General features: G+C 43.6%; 1 protein-coding gene across 1 annotated transcript in view; it reads right to left on the bottom strand.

The window, feature by feature from the left end:
* Window positions 1-21,593, bottom strand: part of ADAM8 (ADAM metallopeptidase domain 8) — a 55,491-nt gene extending 33,898 nt beyond the window's left edge. Inside the window, exons 1-4 of the mRNA XM_083146181.1 lie at window positions 21,455-21,593; window positions 20,020-20,123; window positions 14,486-14,562; window positions 1,472-1,550 (exon numbers count right to left, since the gene is read on the bottom strand). Of these exons, the coding sequence (XP_083002307.1) occupies window positions 1,472-1,550; window positions 14,486-14,562; window positions 20,020-20,123; window positions 21,455-21,506 (312 nt within the window). The 5' untranslated portion in view covers window positions 21,507-21,593. The remainder of the gene's footprint in view (window positions 1-1,471; window positions 1,551-14,485; window positions 14,563-20,019; window positions 20,124-21,454) is intronic.
* Window positions 21,594-23,465: the final 1,872 nt, after the last annotated feature.

Genomic DNA, 23,465 nt, shown 5'->3' with positions numbered 1-23,465 from the left:
ATCCACACATGCGGTGGCGCAAATGACGGGACAGGCTGCGGATGAACATGACGCAGCTCTCCGGCGTCCTCACTGCCGCCGGAGAGCTGCGTCATCATCATCCACCGGCTGTCCCGTCATTTGCGCCCACCGCCTGCATTAATTCCCGTCGGACAGGACACGGCAACCCGGGTAAGTATACCCTGTACCTTTCACACCAGCCAGGTCCCCGGGTTGAACCCGGGAACAACCCTGGTACCTAGCCGGGTTGAAATTTGCCCGGGATTTTGTCCTGGGAACCTTTAACACCAGCGTTAGTACCGGGTTGTTCCCGGACTCAACCCGGGAATTTAGGCTGGTGTGAAAGGGGTATAATTCTTACAGAAAAGCATTCTAATTTGCATGGGGATGCTAAAAACCCTACCACTGGCCCTGTGTCTGCCTAATGGGGGGGAGGGGGTGTAATTAGGTGGCATAGAGAAATTAGTTCCCCCACCTCTGCCTGACCACTTTATGCCCTGGGTGTAAGGATAGAACCAACCTATAGTGGTTATCATAGTAAACGTGGATAGATTTTTGTATATTTCTGTACCTGCCTCTCGACACAAACATACATATAGAGCCATCCTCATCTAGCCCTTTAATAGAATTAAGCGAGCCAGAGCTGTTTGACTTAATCCTATACTAATCCCCTACTGTATTGTTCTATGTATTGTATTGCATCTGAGAACAATAGGCCTTGGTGAGCCATGGCTATCCAGAGAAGGCTAGTTGAAGAAGGCTCTATCTGTAGGTGGTCATTTTTCAAAATTATTAGGGACATGAAAGTTAAATGCCTAAAATAATTAGGGATGCTCAAACACCTCCTCCACCCCCCTTTCCCAACTGGAAAATCTCATAATACCCACAGATATGCTCAAACACCCACATATATGACTGGAGAGGCGAAGATATGGATACACACCTGCACCAGAATCTACAGAGCTGGCTCGATAGGTACAATGATAGAATCTAAAGGTGCCCATACACTATTGCGATGTCTTGCAGCAGTGTACGGCCACCCGAAACCCCCCAAGCCACCCTGACCAGTGTATGGGCACCATAACTTTTTTAAATGATTGGCTGTGCCCTAATATACAGACATACTACAAACAAATGTCTGCAGTAGCACAAATATTTGGGGTGCTCGAGCACCCACAAAGCTGGCTCTTTTATGCTTTCAATAAAAATAGGTTTAGCTAGACAAGTAACATAATAATGAAGTGATAGATTGCAAGTGAGCACTTTGCCTCGTTACAGCTGTAAAGATTCTTTGATGAGAAAGATAACATAAGATTGGCTCAGGAGAAGCAAAGTAACTTCCTACATGCAATTTCCTCTCTTCAGCATGAAATCTTTATTCTACAAAGTGATGCTACAGCTGTAAAAAAGCATGTTATTAAAAGATAAAAAGTAATGTAGCTGTCCTACTGTACATAAGTAAGATACCCACCTCATCATCCGGAGTTTCTGTCACTTCCGTCTCATCTTCCAAATAGTAAGTCACTGTAAACGATTTCCCAAGGAATTCCCTACATAAATGAGCAGGTTATTAGCATCCTGTTCTGAATCCTGTGCCCATACACAGCGCCCGATGTGTAATGTGAGATCATTATTTAATACAATCTTCACAAAAATGTTCATTAACCGATTTATTCGATATGACACCTTTACAGGATCAAGAAATTGGTTTGTGTCAGCGCCTGCTGTCTTAATAATTCTTTACACGGTTCTCTAAAAATAATTTTTTAATTATGAAAAAAATATATAAAATACATACAAATACACATATATAAAAAGTAAAATAACATTAATAAAAAATATCTCATAAGGTGTGAATCAATTAGCTACAAATGTAACTCTTGTTCTTTTGAGGTATAGATAGCAGCAGTCCCGTATGGGGGTGAAATTTAAACTGACGAATATATTACCATCCCATGGCTCAGGTTGTTGTGATGACCAAATCGCTATGCTGTGACGGTTTTAGGTTCAATTTGCCTTATGATTTCAAAGGCTCAAGGGTCCCAAATCGACAGTCCTCCTTTCCTTCTCCTTGGATAATTAGGGATAAGCTTTGAAACCCAAATTGTGGAATGTCCAAGATGTTTTTGGAGGTGGACGTCTTGGATAAAGATGAACCAGGTCACTTGTTTTCTTGTTGGATGGAGTCAGCAATTATGAATAGCTCAACGCGTTTCTCCGGAACCTCCGGCTTCCTCAGGAGCAAGTGTGATTGTGGGACAGTTTGTCCTGGGTTTATATACCTACATAGCTGATTGATTTCACTGATTCACATGTGTACTGATTAAAAACAATAAACTAATATACTAAGAGAACCGTGTATATTTTGACAATTGAGTATAGCTAATATTGACAGGAGACAGACTCTATCCTTATACATTTGTAATTTGCAGAAGTCATGGATTTATACCATTATTTTTATGTCACATATCGGTAATCCGATCACGTGACCCGGAAGTAAGTTCATTGACAAGTTAGACGTTAAAAATAGCACCAAAGCACACTCATGAAAAACACATACCTGACAAGGGACAAAAGTGGGGGGACCAAGCTGGCGGGGTTAGGAGGTCTGACGTCTCTGCCTATCGCCGATTGCCGGTATCGGCGATCTTGGCTAGAGACGTGTCCATCTTCTCCCTCCTGCGTCTCTAGTGTTGCTAGGCAACGGCCGGTCACGTGATGATACGTGACACGGACGTGCCGTGCAGTTCAGAGTGCATCCTGGAAAAACCACCGCCTGTGCGACGTGGCCTGGACCTGACGTCAGCGCGGTGACGTCAGGTCCAGGCCGCGTCGCACAGGCGCGCGGCGCCTGACGGACATCCGGGTAAGACAGTGTTTTTCCAGGATGCACTCTGAACTGCACGGCACGTCCGTGTCACGTATCATCACGTGACTGGGCGTTGCCTAGCAACACTAGAGACGCAGGGGGGAGAAGATGGACACGTCTCTAGCCAAGATCGCCGATACCGGCAATCGGCGAGAGGCAGAGACGTCAGACCTCCTCACCCCGCCAGCTTGGTCCCCCCCACTTTTGTCCCTTGTCAGGTATGTGTTTTTCATGAGTGTGCTTTGGTGCTATTTTTAATGTCTAACTTGTCAATGAACTTACTTCCGGGTCACGTGATCGGATTACCGATATGTGACATAAAAATAATGGGTACTCTTTACCTAGAACGGCGCCCGCGATCAGAATCGCGGGCGTCGGGGGTAAAAAATCGCGGTCATCGCGGGCATCGCGGGTAAATCGCGGGTACATCAAAATCGTGTACCCGCGATGACCGCGATTTTCCCATAGGGAACAATGTTAAAAAGCCTAATTGATCGCGATTTTAATGTAAAATGCCTCAATGCCCGCGATTTTCCCATAGGAATCAATGTTAAATGGGCTACAGAGCCCAAATAGACCCAATTAACCCTTAAATGTCACCCCAATTTTTTTACGCCACCCCACGATCCACGCCAACCCGAAGCGTGGCGAGCGCAGCGAGCCCGCGAGGGGCGGCGGTACGCGTCCTCCGACCTTTTCATGCCCTACTATCCACGTCGGCGTGGAGTTGAGAATAGAATAGTGTGGCGAGCGCAGCGAGCCACCGAGCCCGAAGCGTGGCGAGCCCCGCGAGGGGACGCGGATACCTTCACAGGTAAACGCGTCCCTTCGCGGGCTTCACAGGTGTCGGCGTCGCCACGGACACCTGTGAAGTCCGCGAGGGGACGCGTATAACTGTGAAGGTATCCGCGTCCCCTCGCGGGGCTCGCTGCGCTCGCCACGCTTCGGGCTCGGTGGCTCGCTGCGCTCGCCACACTATTCTATTCTCAACTCCACGCCGACGTGGATAGTAGGGCATGAAAAGGTCGGAGGACGCGTACCGCCGCCCCTCGCGGGCTCGCTGCGCTCGCCACGCTTCGGGTTGGCGTGGATCGTGGGGTGGCGTCAAAAAATTGGGGTGACATTTAAGGGTTAATTGAGCCTATTTGGGCTCTGTAGCCCATTTAACATTGATTCCTATGGTAAAATCGCGGGCATTGAGGCATTGAATGCAAAATCGCGGTCAATCTGGCTTTTTAACATTGTTCCCTATGGGAAAATCGCGGTGATCGCGGGCATCGCGTCGCGGCCGTTTATGTACTGATGGGCGCCGTTCTAGGTAAAGAGTACCAAATAATGGTATAAATCCATGACTTCTGCAAATTACAAATGTATAAGGATAGAGTCTGTCTCCTGTCAATATTAGCTATACTCAATTGTCAAAATATACACGGTTCTCTTAGTATATTAGTTTATTGTTTTTAGTCAGTACACATGTGAATCAGTGAAATCAATCAGCTATGTAGGTATATAAACCCAGGACAAACTGTCCCACAATCACACTTGCTCCTGAGGAAGCCGGAGGTTCCGGAGAAACGCGTTGAGCTATTCATAATTGCTGACTCCATCCAACAAGAAAACAAGTGACCTGGTTCATTTTTATCCCAAGACGTCCACCTCCAAAAAATCTTGGACATTCCACAATTTGGGTTTCAAAGCTTATCCCTAATTATCCAAGGAGAAGGAAAGGAGGACTGTCGATTTGGGACCCTTGAGCCTTTGAAATCATAAGGCAAACCGAACCTAAAACCGTCACAGCATATCGATTTGGCCATCACAACAACCTGAGCCATGGGATGGTAATATATTCGTCAGTTTAAATTTCACCCCCATACGGGACTGCTGCTATCTATACCTCAAAAGAACAAGAGTTACATTTGTAGCTAATTGATTCACACCTGTATAGGGTGATATTTTTAACAACTTTTTGGACGCCATTTTGTTATGTATAACCTCCATTTTGTATCTGTATAACTTCATTGCTATATATATGTACTTTTTATTAGTATTAGTGCTTTTACAGACATATAGGCACCAGTTAGAAATATAGTTCCATTCTAAGTGCCAGCTGTCTTTTACACCTTGACCTGGTGTGGAAGATATAGGGAGTGGGAAGTGTAGCCAGTGTTTAGGCAAGCTGACAGTAAGTAATATATGTTCCTGCTATCAGTATGTCTGATGGAAACTGTCTAGTAAGCTGTATGGGCTATTGTGTCCAATAACTATGTGAACGGGAATCGTGTCATTTTTGGGATAATTTATATCATGTGAACAGACTGCTACATCCAGTAAGCAATATCTTACAATACTAGGATATTTGCTGCAGGATGGGTATAAAGGCTAGAGACTTATACATGGCAGAAGTTCCTGAAGCTAGGTCTGTCTGCAGCGGACATAGATTTCTAAATCACCTCAGTGTAAGAACTCAGTAGAGTTACTTAAAGAGGGACCCTGAGGACGACTGGACTTTTATTTCTTTAAACTACTGATGACAACCATCCGGGACAGATCTTAAAACATCTGAGATAAAAGCTGAGTATTAACTTGTTACTTATTTGCATGTTTTTATTATTGTAGCTTAAATAAATGTTTATCTTTGTTTTGAAATGTCCTGTGTCAGTCTCCATATTTAACACATTGTATCCTAGAACCTGGTCGCTTGAGTTATTACTTTCAACCGACAACATTTGGCGTAGTCGGCAGGATACAAAGGGTTAAACTAAGACTGTAAATTAAAATGAGTTTGTTTAAAAAATGGTTCAGGGGAGCAGCTTCTGAGAAGAGCTCCAAGCATCCATCATGGTTTGGGAGACCCGGCCGGTGGCAACCATTGATGGATGGGTGTTGTAAAGACATTCAGCCTTTACAAGTTGAGAATCCAATTGATGCTATGCAAAGAATTGATGTTAGTTGTGATTCTGGGAAAATTGTCAGTGAAATTCAGAATTTTACCATTCAATCTGTTAACCAGTTTGAGGATGTGAAAATTGAATGTGACATGCTTAGAGAGCAAAATGAAAGTTTAAAGTTTTATGTAAATGAACAGAGTGAGAAACAAAATAATGTATCATCAGAGGAAATGCTTTTTGATGAAATGTGTACTGTTGGGAAAAATGAACACCAAGTAGTTCTGTCAGATAGTCTCACTTTAGGAAGTTTTGAGGAAAAGTCAGATTCTGATAAGTCTTGTGGAGTTGTAACATGCTGCAGACAGGAAGGTGGGGCTGGTTCCCCCTTCCCGAGCTGCAGCTGTGACTGTGAGACACAAACTTATGAGATATTTGAAAATTATGTTGAATTTGTATGTGAATGTATTGCAAATGATCAGACTTGTGTTGATGCATCATATCGATCAGACAATGTAACTACATGCCAGCAAAATGCTGACACAGAGGATTGTGAACAGTTAACATTGAAGCAGAGAAATGTGATTGTTTACATATCCAATAGAGGTATTTGTAATGAGCAAGTTGATTTAGGAAACACAGACAGTGGGATGTGGCTACATCCACTGAAAGAGAAAGAACTTGATACACACACAATAGAAGATGTTTTTTGTGTGGGAAATAAGTTTAGTCCTGAGACTTCACAGAAGCAAATTGAGAGTGTAAATACACTAAGAGAAATTGAATTTCAACCTGTTGAAGCGCATGTTTCAGTTATACCGCATGCAGGATTGCATTATGAGAATACATTAAACAATGGGTCTCAGTACATTGAGGAGACCGGGGAGATGTGTCATGGTTTATCTGCATGCAGTAGACAGGAGGAAGTGTTTGAAGTTGGATTTGAAATCTCACAGGCAGAGAGTTGCTGTGACGATTACAAGTCAGAGGAATGTAGTCATGATAATTCTTTTCACGCTGGTAATGACATACCTGAGAGTAAGATGCAGACTATAGAAGAGGTTGAGTGTGATTGTGTAAAGTTTTGTGAACAAAATATTGATCCACAGTTGAAATTGGTGCAGAGAGATACTGATATGACACAAATAGCAACATGCATGACCAGTTATTTAGTGGGAAATGTACTACCTGGGGAACCTGTATACAAGATACCACTGTTCACTCAAGCAGAATCAAATAGATTGTTACATGTGTGTAAATGTGTGGAACTGGCAGCTTTAGGTGAACAGGAGGAGGGTGGTAATGGTACATATCAGGGACAGGTTACACAAAAACCAGGCAGAGACCCTGTCCATTATGAAACACCTGGGAAACAAATGCATTTTGATTCAGTAAGTGTGGATTTAGCAAGAAAGGAGATGATTGTATTATCACAGACAGATCCGTGTGAGCACATAGATAGAAATGACAATGATCAGGAAGTGGGTGAATCAGCCAGGCAGTATGCCCCCCCTGCTCCATGCCCCTCACCCTATGAGAAAGCAAAGGTAGCCCACTGGGACACAGGATGGGGAGAAGGGGAGTCAGCCAAGGGTGGGAATACACAAGCACTCACCACCCCCTGGAAGAAGACAAACTTTATTCTCTCACAGGGAGGGGGGTCACTGATAGCCCACTCTCCCAGGGAAGTAATTAAGTATGAGATCTGTGTTACTAGAGACACAGGACAAGATGAAGAGAAAAGCACAGATATATCATCCACAACTTTGGTGAATGATAATGTAGAATCATCATTGTTACAGTCACATCATGACACAACCAGCTGGGTAGCAGTAGAAGGTTATACCAAGCCGTGGACGGCCCAGAGTTACTGCAGAATGTGGACTGGGCAATGCCCAGAGTCCCAACTGTTGGTCTTTGAGTTACTAGACAAAATAATTGGAATGGACATACTGAAGGGGCAGTCCATAGACAGCCTGTCCAGCACTTATATGTCTGGTAGCTCTGTAAAAGCCTTCACAACCTCTGCAGTAAATCTGACAGTTAGGGGGAATGCTAAATGGCAACCTGTGTACATACCCCCAGCAGCCCAACCTGTATGCCTGAAGCAGTATTGCACCCATAGTGGTCATGAAGAAATACTACAAACCACAGAAGTGGTTATCCCAGAGTGTCAGGATCAATTTGCTTTTACCTGGGATGGTCGTCAGCTGGCTCCCACCATTCTGCCTCAGGGTTACAAGCACAGTCCGTGTAACTGTCATGGATTGGTGTCCAGGGATCTGGACACAATTATTCCCCAGTTACCATGCACTCTTTATCACTACATCGATGACATCATGCCATCTGGGCCTACTGCTGAACAAGTTGGAGAAGATTTACACACCTTGGTACAACATATGGAGAACCGAGGGTGGGCTATAAACAAAGACAAGGTGAAAGGCCCTGCTCAAAGTGTGAAGTTTCTGGTAATGATTTGGACTGGGCCTAAAAGGACAATACCGCAGCCTGCGTTGGAAGCAGTATCCAAGCTAAAGACTCTAACAACAGCCAAAGAAGCACAGCAAGTGTTAGGCACTCTTGGATATTGGAGATCATTTGTACTGCATCTGGGATTGATTCTTTGGCCTATCTACAAAAGTGTTACCAGAAAGAAAGATACATTTGTGTGGACAGCTGAACAGAAAGATACAGTTCAAGCTGCAAAGCAAGATATCCAGGAGCATAATGCTCTGGGCTCCATCCAGGGAGATCAGCATTTCTTTATGGACATGACAGTAACTGAGCATGTTTTTATTGGACTTTGGGCTCAGCAGTTACCATGCTCACAGACAGTAAACTTACTTTTGGCAAAGACTTTGCTAGCAGCATATACTGCATTTCAACATGTGACAAATGTCACCAAGCAACAATATGTCGCTGGAAAAACACCTGTGAAAGGATGGGTGAGACAAGAGGGCCTAGGTGCATACACAGCCTTGGTCCAGAAGCAGACGCTGCAGAAGTGGCAGTGGTATCGGTCAGAAAGAGGTGGAGTGTCCAGCCAAGAGCCTGTTCCAGTGACCTGCTGCATTACTAGAATGATGACCTGTGAAAGTACAGAGACCGAGTTGCCTCCACTACAAAACAACGGAGGTCAATTTCAGATCACAGAACTATATACCCAATGGACCAAAGAAGAAAAGAAGTATGCAAGTTTCTCAAACAGGTCAGCAACAGTGGTCTCCACAAGAAGCATCCAAGAACTGATACATGGGAGTGGTGAAGAAGGAACAAGTCAGTATGCAGAACTACATGCTGTAGTCATGCTGCTGGAAGAAATTAAAGGACCTCCCATCACCATTTACACCTGGCACCAGCACGATTGGAAGGTGCATGACAAGGACATCTGGGGAGAAACCAAGCTGTGGAATGAAAGTTGGAAGAACCAGTGTCATCAATGGTCTGTGTCCATGGAACACATTACTACCCACAATGGACTAGAAGGCAATGAAATTGAAGATGCCCTGGTGCAAGTTGGAACAGTAAAGGTTACCCCACAAGAGAAAAGAAAACTATACCATTTGGGAGAAGAAAGAAAAAGTGTCCCAATGTCACAACGTATGGCCAGAGAAAAAGTGAATTGTGAAACTCATCAACTGCAGAATAACCACAAGGAGCAGACTTATGATATGAGTGGTGCTGAAGCATGTCTCTTCGCAAGTGTGGACAAACAAGTTCCAATCAAAATGTCAAGAGACTTACAGTCGCTATATGAGACACCCAAAGACATCCAGTCTGATGATGACACACACTTCATAGACAAGACAGTCAAAGACTGGGTGGCTGTGTTGGGGGTGTCCTGGTTATGCCACATTCCCCATTATCAGCAAGCTGCCATGTTGAGTGAATATATGAATGAGCTCCTGAAGGACCAGGAAAGAATGTCCACGCATAAGAGAAAGGGTGGGGATGAAGTCCTTCAGGAAGCTGTGTGTTGTTTGAATGAGAGGGCAGTAGAGGGGAACATCCCACATGAACTGACACAAAGTGAGGCTATAGGCTCTAAGTTGATTATGTTAAACATTGTGTATGTAGCACAGAAATTGACAGGAGAAATTATCAAAGCTGCATTAGGACAGATGTGTAATATGTTGTTTGAAAATGATACCGATTCCTGTCTATTTATCTTCTCACAGGCTGTACCCCAGATCAACATGATGGCGTACAACAGATTATTTGGGCACAGCTCAAACAAGGCTTTGTGGGCAAGCATCATGGGTATCATTATCCTGACAGTCAAGACAATTCTCCTGATGTGGATTTTCCATCCTACAGACCTCTACAAGAATGATATTGAGTCAAGAAAAGGTCTATTGGAGTCATGGTCTAACTCCTTTGTACAATGACATTATAGAGCTGCAGAACAATTGCAGATTAAGGACTATGGTACTCATGCCTCGGTTGCTAACAATACCATAAACTGGGTAGAGGTACCATTGACTATGACTGAATTTGAGAAAAAAATGTATATAAATGGTTTGTTACCAAGTAGCAAGCCCCTGTTAGTGAACTGTAAACCACCATCTCATAAAAAGTAAGGGTGGATTGTATAGGGTGATATTTTTAACAACTTTTTGGACGCCATTTTGTTATGTATAACCTCCATTTTGTATCTGTATAACTTCATTGCTATATATATGTACTTTTTATTAGGATTAGTGCTTTTACAGACATATAGGCACCAGTTAGAAATATAGTTCCATTCTAAGTGCCAGCTGTCTTTTACACCTTGACCTGGTGTGGAAGATATAGGGAGTGGGAAGTGTAGCCAGTGTTTAGGCAAGCTGACAGTAAGTAATATATGTTCCTGCTATCAGTATGTCTGATGGAAACTGTCTAGTAAGCTGTATGGGCTATTGTGTCCAATAACTATGTGAACGGGAATCGTGTCATTTTTGGGATAATTTATATCATGTGAACAGACTGCTACATCCAGTAAGCAATATCTTACAATACTAGGATATTTGCTGCAGGATGGGTATAAAGGCTAGAGACTTATACATGGCAGAAGTTCCTGAAGCTAGGTCTGTCTGCAGCGGACATAGATTTCTAAATCACCTCAGTGTAAGAACTCAGTAGAGTTACTTAAAGAGGGACCCTGAGGACGACTGGACTTTTATTTCTTTAAACTACTGATGACAACCATCCAGGACAGATCTTAAAACATCTGAGATAAAAGCTGAGTATTAACTTGTTACTTATTTGCATGTTTTTATTATTGTAGCTTAAATAAATGTTTATCTTTGTTTTGAAATGTCCTGTGTCAGTCTCCATATTTAACACATTGTATCCTAGAACCTGGTCGCTTGAGTTATTACTTTCAACCGACAACAACACCTTATGAGATATTTTTATTAATGTTATTTTACTTTTTATACATGTGTTTTATATATTTTTTTCATAATTAAAAAATTATTTTTAGAGAACCGTGTAAAGAATTATTAAGACAGCAGGCGCTGACACAAACCAATTTCTTTTTTATATTGTACTGTTTGGGTTTGTGACAAAACCCGTTGTCAGCTGCCTTTAATTGCGCAACACACACCAGTTTAAAACTTTTACCTTTACAGGATCATCTGGTTAACTGGTCGTACTGTAAGATGTGTGAAATATGTTATCTTAAAAATACATCCCAAATAAGTTTTAGTGATGAGTTTAACCTTCTTCTGGCTTCCGTCGCAGTAGTGCCCACACTAACATTACCACTATTTAACCCCTTCCTGACACAGCCAGTTTTTGCCTTCCTGACAGAGCCCTTTTTTTCAAATCTGACATGTATCACTTAAGTGGGGATAACTTTTTTTTGCTTTTACTTATCCCAGTGATTTTGAGATTGTTTTCTCGTGACACATTGTACTTCAAGTTAGTGGTAAATTTTCGTCGATACAGTCTGTGGTTTTTTGTGAAAAATACCAAAATGTCGTAAAAAAATGGAAAATTTAGCAATTTGCAAAAAGTTAAATTTTCTGCTTGTGAGACAAATAATCTTACCACTCAAAATAGTTAATAACTAACATAGACCATATGTATACTTTATGTTGCCATCATTATTTCAACCTCATTTTCATTTTTATGGACACTAGGAGGCTTAAAATATGAATAGCAAATTCTCAAATTTTCAAGAAAATTTCAAACACTGATTTTTTTAGGGACCAGTTCAGTTCTGATGTGACTTTGAGGGACTTGTATGTGAGACACCCCCATAAATGATGCCATTTCAAAAACTGCACCCCTCACAGTATTCAAAACAGCATTTTGGAAGTTTGTTAACCCTTTAGGTGTTTCACAGGAATTAAAACAAAGTGTAGGTGAAATTTCAAAACTTCATTTTTTTTGCAGATTTTCAATTTTAATACATTTTTCTAAGGAACACAGTAGATTTTACTAGAGAAATGTGACTAAAAATTGATTCCCCCAATTCTTTTGTTTTCATAAATATCCTATATGTGGCCCTAGTGTGCACGTTGACCAAACCACAGGCTTCATAATAGAAGGAGCACCTACTTGATTTTGGAGCCTCCTTTTTATGAGATTATTTTTTAGGCACCATGTAGGTTTCTAGGCACCATAAGATGCTAAAAGTTAGGAACCTCCCCCACAAGTGACCCCATTTTGCAAACTACACCCTTCAGGGAATTCATCTAGGGGTATAGTGTACATTTCAAACCCCCAGGGGTTTCACCAATTTTGATACAACTGGGCTGTGAAAATGAAAAAATTTAATTTTTCATTTTCACAGCTCAGTTGTATCAAAATTGGTGAAACCCCTGGTGGTTTGAAATGTACACTATACCCCTAGATGAATTCCCTAAAGGGTGTAGTTTGCAAAATGGGGTCACTTGTGGGGGGGTTCCACTGTATGGGTGCTTCAGGGGTCATTCAACCAGAATCTGTGCTGCAAAATCCAAATATCACTCCTTCCCTTCTGAGTCCTGCCATGCACCCAACTGGTATTTTTTGGTCACATGTGAGGCATTGCCATACTCGGGAGAAATTGGGGCACAGATTTTGGGGTGCTTTGTCTCCTTCATTCCTTGTGAAAATGAAAAATTTTGAGCCAGATCTGCATTTTTGTGTAAAAAAATGTAATTTTTTACACAAAAATGCAGTTCTGGCTCAAAATTTTTCATTTTCACAAGGAATGAAGGAGACAAAGCACCCCAAAATCTGTGCCCCAATTTCTCCCGAGTACGGCAATGCCTCATATGTGACCAAAAAATACCATTTGGGTGCATGGCAGGACTCAGAAGGGAAGGAGTGATATTTGGTGGTGGAATGAATGGTGGGTGCTATGTCGCATTAGCAAGACCCCCGAAGCACCAATACAGTGGAACCCCCCACATGTGACCCCATTTTGCTCACCAGCTTTGGGAGGGGGGCTGGCGCTGCGGCTGGTGGGGGGGTGGGAGGGGTGCTGACGCTGCGGCAGCCGGGTGGGTGGGAGGGAGGGGGGGCTGCCGGGTGGGAGGGGGGGGCTGGCGATCGGTGGTGATCGGTGCTGTACTTAACAGCACCGATCACCACCGATCACTGTATTACCGAGCGGCTTAGCCGTCGGTAACACAGAAAACGCTGCAATTGGCTGTTCACATTTGAACAGCCAATCGCAGCGATCGCCGCGAGGGGGGATGTCTGCTGTCAGGGACAGCAGACATCTCCAAACTGTCACCGCGTCTATAGACGCGGTGAAAGTTTAAAACCATGACGTATATATACGTCTTCGGTCGGGAAGTACCTCCCGACCATGACGTATATATAAGCCATATGTCGGGAATATCTTTCTATCTATCTGTCTATATATATATATATATATGTATATATATATATATATATATATATATATATATATATGTGTATATATATATATACACATATATATATATATATGTGTATATATGTATATATATATGTGTGTGTGTGTATATATATATATATATATATATATATACACACATATATATATGTGTATATATATATATACACACATATATATATACACACACATATATATATATATATATATAATTCAGTACATTACATGTTATTTTATTTATTTTATTTGTGCTGCGGCTGGCGGGGGGGTGGGAGGGGGGGAGCGCTGCGTGCGCTGCGGCTGCCGGAAGGAGGGACTGCAGGGACTGCCGGGTGAGCTGCCGGGTGAGCTGCCGGGTGGGTGGGAGGGGGGGCTGGCGATCGGTGGTGATCGGTGCTGTACTTAACAGCACCGATCACCACCGATCACTGTGTTACCGAGCGGCTTAGCCGCCGGTAACACAGGAAACGCTGTGATTGACTGTTCACATTTGAACAGCCAATCACAGCGATCGCCGACCGGGGGGGGGCATCCCTGCCCCCCCTGGGCAGCGAGGGGGGATGTCTGCTGTCAGGGACAGCAGACATTTCCAAACTGTCAGCGCGTCTATAGACGCGGGGACAGTTTAAAGCCATGACGTATATATACGTCATGTGTCGGGAAGTACATCCCGGCCATGACGTATATATACGTCAAATGTCGGGAAGGGGTTAATACACTAGGCCTAATTCACAGTTGCATGCTAATGCAATTGCATTTGTGATTTTTTTTTTTTAGGCCACACAACTGAGGCAAATGAAGCAGTCCTATATTTGTTTGTGTGTGTGTGTTTTTGTACAAGGAAACAGTACCCGCCCACCACGTTACTCCCAATACCTGTTCTTTAGCAGCTTCAGTATGACATTTTTGCCTCCCATAGTCAGTTCGTAGTCAGCACGGTCTGGGTACAGGTCCTGTAAACAAAAAAATATCAGCCACAATTGTATTTGTAATCTCATATAATGTAAGTGTACTACAAATCCCACACTTATTCTTCACCCATGGGAGACACCTCTACGACCTGTAAATGTCAGGGCAGGACCGTAACTAGGGGGAGGGAAAAACTAGGGTACTCAGGCCCCGCGTGCAGGGCCGCCGAGAGGCAGGGGGGGCGGGTACATTTTACCTGGGCTCGGGCCTGCCAGGGGGGCCCGGGTCCCGACACACACAAAAAAAATAAATTAAAAAAATTGAAAAAGGGGGCGTGGCCACGGGTCCGCGATTAGGCCACGCCCCCAAATTTGCCTAAGCCCGGTCAGCGATGGCTGTCCTGCTCCTGCTCCAAGTTCCTGGTTCAAAAGGTAATGCCGCCCGCAATGCATGGCTATGGACAGGGGGAACAGACAAAAAGCGTGTGTGTGTGTGTGTGTGTAACAGGCTGTGTATGTATGGATATATGTGTGTGTAACAGGCTGTGTGTGTGTGTGTGTGTGTAAGTAACAGGCTGTGTGTGTGTGTGTGTAACAGGCGTTGTATATATGTATATATATGTGTGTGTGTGTGTGTGTAACAGGGTATGTGTGTGTGTGTGTGTAACAGGCTTTGTATATGTGTGTGTGTGTGTGTGTGTGTGTGTGTAACAGGCTGTGTATGTATGTATATATGTGTGTGTGACAGGCTGTGTGTGTGTGTGTGTGTGTGTGTGTGTGTGTGTAACAGGCTATGTATGTATGTCTATATGTGTGTGTGTAACAGGCTATGTGTGTGTGTGTGTGTGTGTAACAGGCTTTGTATGTATGTATATATGTGTGTGTGTGTGTGTAAAAGGCTATGTGTGTGTGTGTGTGTGTAACAGGCTTTGTATGTATGTATATGTGTGTGTGTGTGTGTGTGTGTGTGTGTGTGTGTAACAGGCTGTGTATGTGTGTATATATATGTGTGTGTAACAGGCTATGTGTGTGTGTGTGTGTGTGTGTGTGTGTGTGTGTAACAGGCTATGTATGCATGTCTATATGTGTGTGTGTGTAACAGGCTATGTGTGTGTGTGTGTGTGTGTGTGTGTGTGTGTGTGTGTGTAACAGGCTATGTATGCATGTCTATATGTGTGTGTGTGTAACAGGCTATGTGTGTGTGTGTGTGTGTGTGTGTGTGTGTAACAGGCTTTGTATATATGTGTGTGTGTAACAGGCTATGTGTGTGTGTGTTACAGGCTATGTTCTGTATGTGTGAAGGAACAGGCTGTGTATGTATATATGTGTGTGTGTGTGTGACAGGCTATGTGTGTGTGTGTGTGTGTGTGTGTGTGTGTAACAGGCTATGTGTGTGTTTGTGTGTGTGTGTGTGTGTGTGTGTGTGTGTAACAGGCTATGTATGTATATGTGTTTGTGTAACAGGCTATGTATGTATATGTGGGTGTGTAACAGGCTTTGTATATGTGTGTGTGTGTGTGTAACAGGCTATGTGTGTGTGTGTAACAGGCTTTGTATGTATGTATATATGTGTGTATGTGTGTAACAGGCTATGTATGTATATGTGTGTGTGTAACAGGCTATGTATGTATATGTGTGTGTGTGTGTGTGACAGGCTATGTACTGTATGTGTGAAGGAACAGGCTATGTGTGTGTGTAACAGGCTATGGCCCTCATTCAGGTTGGTTCGCTCCCCCGCACGTTCACACAGGGGAGCGATGTTGTGCATGTGCAGCCACTTTGTGTGAGTAAACTGATTATTTGCCGCCCCGATCGCATGCAGCAGTGTGGACGGAAGCGTGGGGTGGTGGATATGGGTTGCGCCCATGGGAACTCCCATGACGTGGGTGCCGGGGAGGGCAGCTGATGTCACCGGATGTCAGCTGCCCACCCTCTTCTCGTACAGTAGCGCCACAGATCTAAGACAGCAGAGACTGACTTAGATCTGCGAGCGCTTGAGAAATCATTTGATGGTCGGAGACCGCACTGCCCTGCACACAAGCTGCAAATCGATGATGATGTAAAACATCCGTTCGCATGTGTGAAATCTGAGGTATTTAGATGACCCGCAAAGCTGCAAATTTTGCAGCTTTGTGGTCAATCAGAATGACCTCCAATGTGTGTGAAGGGAACAGGCTACATGGGGCCCATTTATGACGGATCATATATGGAATGCGATCTGGGTAGGACCATAGTGCCCAGGATCACATGAGATTAAAGAGGTTTAATGGACACAATCCCCCCTCTCCCTCCAGCCGCACATACCGCTGGCCATCACAATGCATCTGCTCTTGGCGCCGGATCTGTAGCTTTGGGGGACACAGCAGATACCGGCAGCTCAGCTCGGCGATACGGCAAGTAGTGGCATCTGCTGCTTCTTGCCAGCAGGTTGAAAGAACTGTTGCCGCTTTCCCTGCTGCGTGTGTGAGCTTGGGATCCTTATACTCCAGAGGCGGCGCTTCAAATGGGGATGATCGTGCCAGCCACAGATCTTGGAGAGAGGAGCCGTGGGCTGGCCACCCCTGCTGTATGGCATAGGGGTCTGGGCAGCGCAGGGGGGCAGAGGGTCCCTGTGACAGATGGGCAGACAGCAGTGGGGTCCTTGCAGAGGATGGGAGCTATTACCTAGTTCCCATCCTCCACAGGGACCCTGCCGCTATCTGCCCATCCGTGGCCACGACCCCTTACTCCCATGGGCGCAACCCATATCCACCACCCCACGCTTCTTTCCACACTGCTGCATACGAACGGGGCGGCAAGTAATCGATTTGAATTTTGTGTAGCATAATGTGTAAGGGGCAAGTATAAGGGGTCTACTATTGTGTTGCATAAAGGGTATATGGTGTGGTACACACCCCTATATCCTTTAATGGACACACCTCTTTTCTGTTGCTCGCCACTCCAGGGGGGCCCCGTGACGCTGTTGTACCGGGGCCCAGGATTTTTCTTGGCAGCCCTGCCCGCGTGCAGGATGTTATATCCATAGAGGCTGGTTGTAGTACCCATATGTGCATGAGTGTATGGTGACTGTTAAAAGCTGCATGCTCTTTTGCAATGCAAGGAATGATGCAAGCATCAGTTAGTTGTAATTTTATATCGAATAATACATCACAAATGTGTCTTCACTTTGATTCTTTAACAGAAATATGTGCATTTATAATTTGTATAAAAAAAAACTTTAAAAAAAAAAACCACAACTTTATATTCAGTTTTCCTCTTTACATTTTTTTACTTGTTGGTTTTGTTGTTGCTTAGTCAACCAAGTTGATATTGATATTTGAGTAATGGCAACTGACATTAAATCAAAATTTACTAACAAACTAAATATTTTACAGAAGGCTAACTGCTTCACCCATAAATGCTTAAGGGATTCTGGGCACGGTGCCAAGATTACATGATGGATCCCAGATGATGTCCGGTGTTTTTTTTTTGAAGAGGCGAACATTTACAAGGCATGATTCTCCATTGTACATTTTTGCTCCTTTAAAAAGTATGTCCAAAATCCATTGGATCCATTACATCCTTCCCTTAAGCTAGACACAATGCTACTCCACAATGGCAGCTAACCCTTGGCTTCTGCAGCCCTAATAATTGTTTCAGTGTCATGTCCGTTTATGCAGCCATGTTTCTATGGTAATGGTTATGGGATCGACGGTCTAGTGGATGACAATACAAGCCTATACTTTATCGTCCGCATTTAGATAGACAGGGATTGGGAGATCAATTGAAAATAAGCATAGACAGGAACCTGGTTGAACCTGTCAGTGAAATGCCTGTGGACACTGTGTATACGCACAGTGTGCCCGAAGCATGGTGAGTGCAGCAAGTTTATTCCTACTCTATGTCCTCTCACATAGTAGAGTAGGAATCAAGTGGACCTCCACCAAAAAAAGACGAAAAACCTGTGTAGACCAGGTTCCCGTCGATGCTTACCTTCCATCGATCTCCTGTCCCTGTCTATCGAAATGCAGACGACCAAGTATAGGCTCTAGTGGTCGATCATGATGTAGTCGACCACTAGACCGTTATTTATCTATTTACAGTTTCTTATATAGCGCAGCAGATTCCGTTGCGCTTTACAATAGTAGACAGTGATAAAACAAACTGGGTAACAACAGACAGACTTGGAGGTAGGAGAGCCCTGCTGCAAGCTTACAGACCGTTGATCCACAGTCCGGATACCATTTCTATACCATGTCCTAAATTGTCTTGTACGGTAAGTCACTATTTTCTTGTTTTGCACATTTGTTTATGTACTTTGTTAGGCGCTGTGGAACCCTTGTGGTGCCATATAAATAAAGGATAATAATAATAAATAATAGCATAAAGGTAAGCATAGCTGAGGAAAGAAGTGATCACTGTATTCCACATTTGGGCCTAGTCGAGGCCTGACATCCATCAGTGGTATAAGAATACAGGTCAGACATTGTTGGACCACGGGAGTGGTAAGAAGTGCACAGCTGACTACATAACTCATTCATATGACAAATACTTTGAGATGCAACAATAAACTCTAATGTCTCATAGTAAGTAAAAAATTACAAAGTGACCGACATGTACAGTTATATTAATCCTTCATGCGAAGACACACATACATACATACATACATACTGTACATACATACCTCAGGGAACACAAATAATCTCTATGCTAGGCATAATTTACTGCCAAGAAAGAAATCTAACATGTTTCATATCGTGAAAAAAAACATCTATTTTGGAGGAAAAAGGTTTCCCACAGAAAGTAATGGCATGGGTCCAATAACCGCCAACACCATATGGCTATCTTGTCATTTGTGCCCAAAAATGTACTCAAAATGTATTAACTTATTTTGGTTTAATCCTTATGCATCTCCAATAAAACAGGCACAAGCGCTTTAAAATGATGCACAAGAAACAATGTATTGGTTCACAAAGCCTTTAGGACTGTGCTTATACATTTTCTCTGTTTGCTTGTGACCCACTGTAAATCCAGCAGGAAGTGTTTGCCAGCCTAGTCATTCTCTCTGACCGTGACATACGATATGTCACCGTTATAGCACCCCGATGCTCATCACTGAACTGCACCCATAAGAAATGTCATACTTGGGAGTGAATAAGTGGGTATGTGCCCAGACTGTTTACATGATCTGAGTGAAAATCCCAGGGAACACAAGTTTTCTTGCTGACATGAAAAATAGCTTCATAAAGGGAGTAAGAAGAGCATGGAGGGCTGCCACAGATCATAGGTTGAACTTTGCCTTCTCAGAATGGTTTATGGGTTTTGTTACAGGGTCGCCCATTTCATTTGTCCTGCTATTGCCTAGACAGAATGCTCCCAGACATGATATATTAGATTAACCTTTCCACTGCCAAGTGCACATGAATACATTTTTTATGAAATGACGAGTGTTGACTGAAAATAGATATAATAGAGCGTACAACTGAGACACAAAATAAAAACAGGAAACCACCGAGCACTTACGTGTGTCTCATGTAAGTCCCTCTTGGAAAAGACTTGATGCAACTTTGTGGGGAAGACACTTTCATAGGTCTGAACATGTGGGAGTTGTATTTTCTCTGTGTAGCCTGTAAAAGAACAGAAGGTATATGATGAGTGGAGAGGATCTAGAGATAGCACAGCGGTAGTGATGATTGGTTAATGGTACTTTGCAAAGAACAATAAACAAATGTATATATCAACACTGTGCTGAGAAATTCCCATAATTAAGTCCTGCAGCTACTGCTCCTAGGCATCCTCTGTGGGAGACCAACTTTTCTCTGGATACCGTTCCACACCGGGAAATGCCCATAGGGCAGATTAGTATAATCTACACTATTTTATATTTCATGTAATCCACACATATCAACTAACAGGAAGTGACCATATTGTACGTATAAATAAATTATGATCTAAACATTCATCAGCAACAAAATAAAAACATATCTATCTATCTATCTATCTATCAGAAGGTCCGAGGACAGATATATTGACAGAAAACCTTCCCTCTCTATGTTTTACTTAATCACACACATATAATACATGAACAACTATAGAGTGCAACGGAATATGGCACTATCTAAACAAATGTCAATTCATATTCATTTTAGTCTAATTATAATATTTCACAATACTTTTTCTATCCAATATTTCAAAAATGTCTATTGCCATATGGTACTTTATAATGTACTATCCCTTTCAAAGGTGTACTGTATCTGCAATGGCTCCAGTCTTACCAAAACCTAATCATAAAAACATGGAATCCCAAAGGACGCATCTTAACACAGGGATATTATTATGTATTTCCTATACATTATCACAATGAGAGTGGGAAACCAATCAAGACTCTTTCGCTGTCTCTCCCTCCCTATTAAATATGCACACATACTGTCATACAGTGCAATGAGACAACGAAAGGTCTGTGGAAAATATAGAGCTCCAAAGAATAAAAATGACTGTGGATCAGGGGTTGTAGCAACTGTTTTGGAGAGAGGCACCAATAGAGAGAGAAAGAGACATTCTGTATAAGCAGATCCTACAGAGCCCATCAGAACTCCCTGTACCTACTGACTACTACTGTGTGCGCTATGCTTACAAGCAATCATAACATACATGTAGAGGAGGCAAACACAACTTTAGGAAAGTATACAGAAAGAAATCTGTTGTCTCCAGGCACCAATTGCTGTGATCCATATCACATGCATTATATCCCGTATCAGAGAGTAAAATGAGACACTCAGTAAATGGATTTGCATAATACAGGGGTTACGCTGTTCCTATACAAGAGCGGTCTCAGGGGATCAGAAATCCACCCTGATTATTTCAGCTTTTCTTTTTGTACAAAATAAAAAGTTATTCTGTTCTCCCCAGACCGCGATCCGCCCGTTTCCGGCAATACTGTGTCCCAGGCATGACTTACCCGGCAGCGCAGCCCATTGAGCCAGCAGCAGTGCGGAGAGGATGTAATCCATGCTGTGAGCCGCTGCTCTGCCCTGCTCTGTATCCTCTGATGGTTCCCACGCACGCCCAGCACATGGACCACGGACTACAGTATATCATAGGCTTATTTGCAAAAATGCATATGTTAATCACAGCTTGCTGCTATTGGATAGCCACTCATCTCAGCCCCTCCCCTCTGAGTCATCAGGCTCTTTAATCATCTTTTGGAGGAAATGATGAGGAAATCAGGGACTGGGACAGAGATTCATCCTTGCACGTTAGCTGGGTCCACTCTCTGCTAGTCATACATTACTGGTACAGGCAGGGGCATTACGGTCTGGTACAGGGTGTGGATCATTAGGTCAACACAGTGTCTAAGTTGCCAGGAAAAAAGTTGACCACTATTGGTTGACAGGTTGACATATGAAAAAGCTTAACATACACGTCGACATAGTCCATAGGTCTACACAAGCAAATGATCAATATGGAAAAGGGTCAACATGAGTTTTTAATTTTTTGGCTGTCTATGTCGACATAGACACAGATTAGTGTACCGCGTCACCTCGCATGGCTCGCAGAACTCACCATACTTTGGACATGGTGCCTTGCTGCGCTCAGCACACACACTCCCTCTATGCCCACTGAGATGGTAAAGTATGAACAAGTCGGTTTTTGACCATGTCAACTTAATTCATGTTGGACTTTTTAACATGTAAACCTTCTGACTGTCGACCAATAGTGGTCGACCTTTAGTCTGTCAACCAAGACACTGCATACCCTATTGGCTAGGCATTGCTGGTATTGATACTATATGTTACATTATTAGTGAGTGGTGAGAGCAAATATTGGGGCAAATGTATTAAGCCTTAACAAGAGATAAATCTAAGGGTGATAAGGAGAGATAAACGTCCAGCCAATCACCTACTAACTGCCATGTTACAGGCTGTGTTTGAAAAAAGTCAGTAAGGAGCTGATTGGCTAGACGTTTATCTCTCCTTAGCACCCTTCCATTTATCTCTTGTTAAGGCTTACTACTACCCTTTTACACCGCCGAAAAATCCGGGTCATCGGCGGGTCAGACCCGGATCCTCGGCGGTTTAAATGGGGGGTATCCGTGTCCATTTACACGGGTCCACTACCCAGGTCCTGACCTGGGTAGAACCCGGATGGGACCCGTGTAAATGGTGGTGTAAATGGTCCCGCTGCGGGTCCAGGCACCCACAGCGGGTCCACAGTGTGCAGCGCTGGGGAAGCTGTCCCCAGGTGCTGCGGGAGGAGGGGGGTCCCTGCGGCTACTGAGGGGAGATGGGGTACCTGTCAGCGGCCAGCCTGACACGGCGCTGCCACTGCTGTATCTCCCCCCGGCCGCCGGTCCTTGCGGCGGATGGACAGTCAGTGTCGGCAGTCCCTCTGGCGCAGGGGAAATAGTACTATTTCCCCTGCGCCAGAGGGACCGCCGACACTGACTGTCCATCCGCCGCAAGGACCGGCCGCCGGGGGGAGATACAGCAGCGGCAGCGGCGGCAATCATAGTGTCAGGCTGACAGGTACCCCTTCTCCCCTCAGCAGCCGCAGGGACCCCCCTCCTCCTCACAGCACCCGGGGACAGCTTCTACCCTCACAGCACCCGGGGATAGCTTCCCCCCTCTACCCTCACAGCACTCGGGGACAGCTTCCACCCTCTACCCCCACAGCACCCGGGGACAGCTTCCCCCCTGTACCCTCACAGCACCCGGGGACAGCTTCCCCCCTCTACCCCCTCCAAGCTATATAGATAGATCTATATAGATCTATATAGATCTATATAGATATATATATATCTATATATATCTAGATCTATATATATATATATATATATATATATATATTTATATAGATATATATATCTATCTATCTATCTATATATATATATATATATATATAAATAGATATATATCTATAGATATCTATAGATATCTATAGATATATATCTATAGATATATATATATATA

This window comes from Crinia signifera, chromosome 6, assembly GCF_055691185.1.
Source record: "Crinia signifera chromosome 6, ASM5569118v1, whole genome shotgun sequence".
Taxonomy (NCBI): domain Eukaryota; kingdom Metazoa; phylum Chordata; class Amphibia; order Anura; family Myobatrachidae; genus Crinia; species Crinia signifera.
This window is presented reverse-complemented; position numbering and strand designations above follow the sequence as displayed.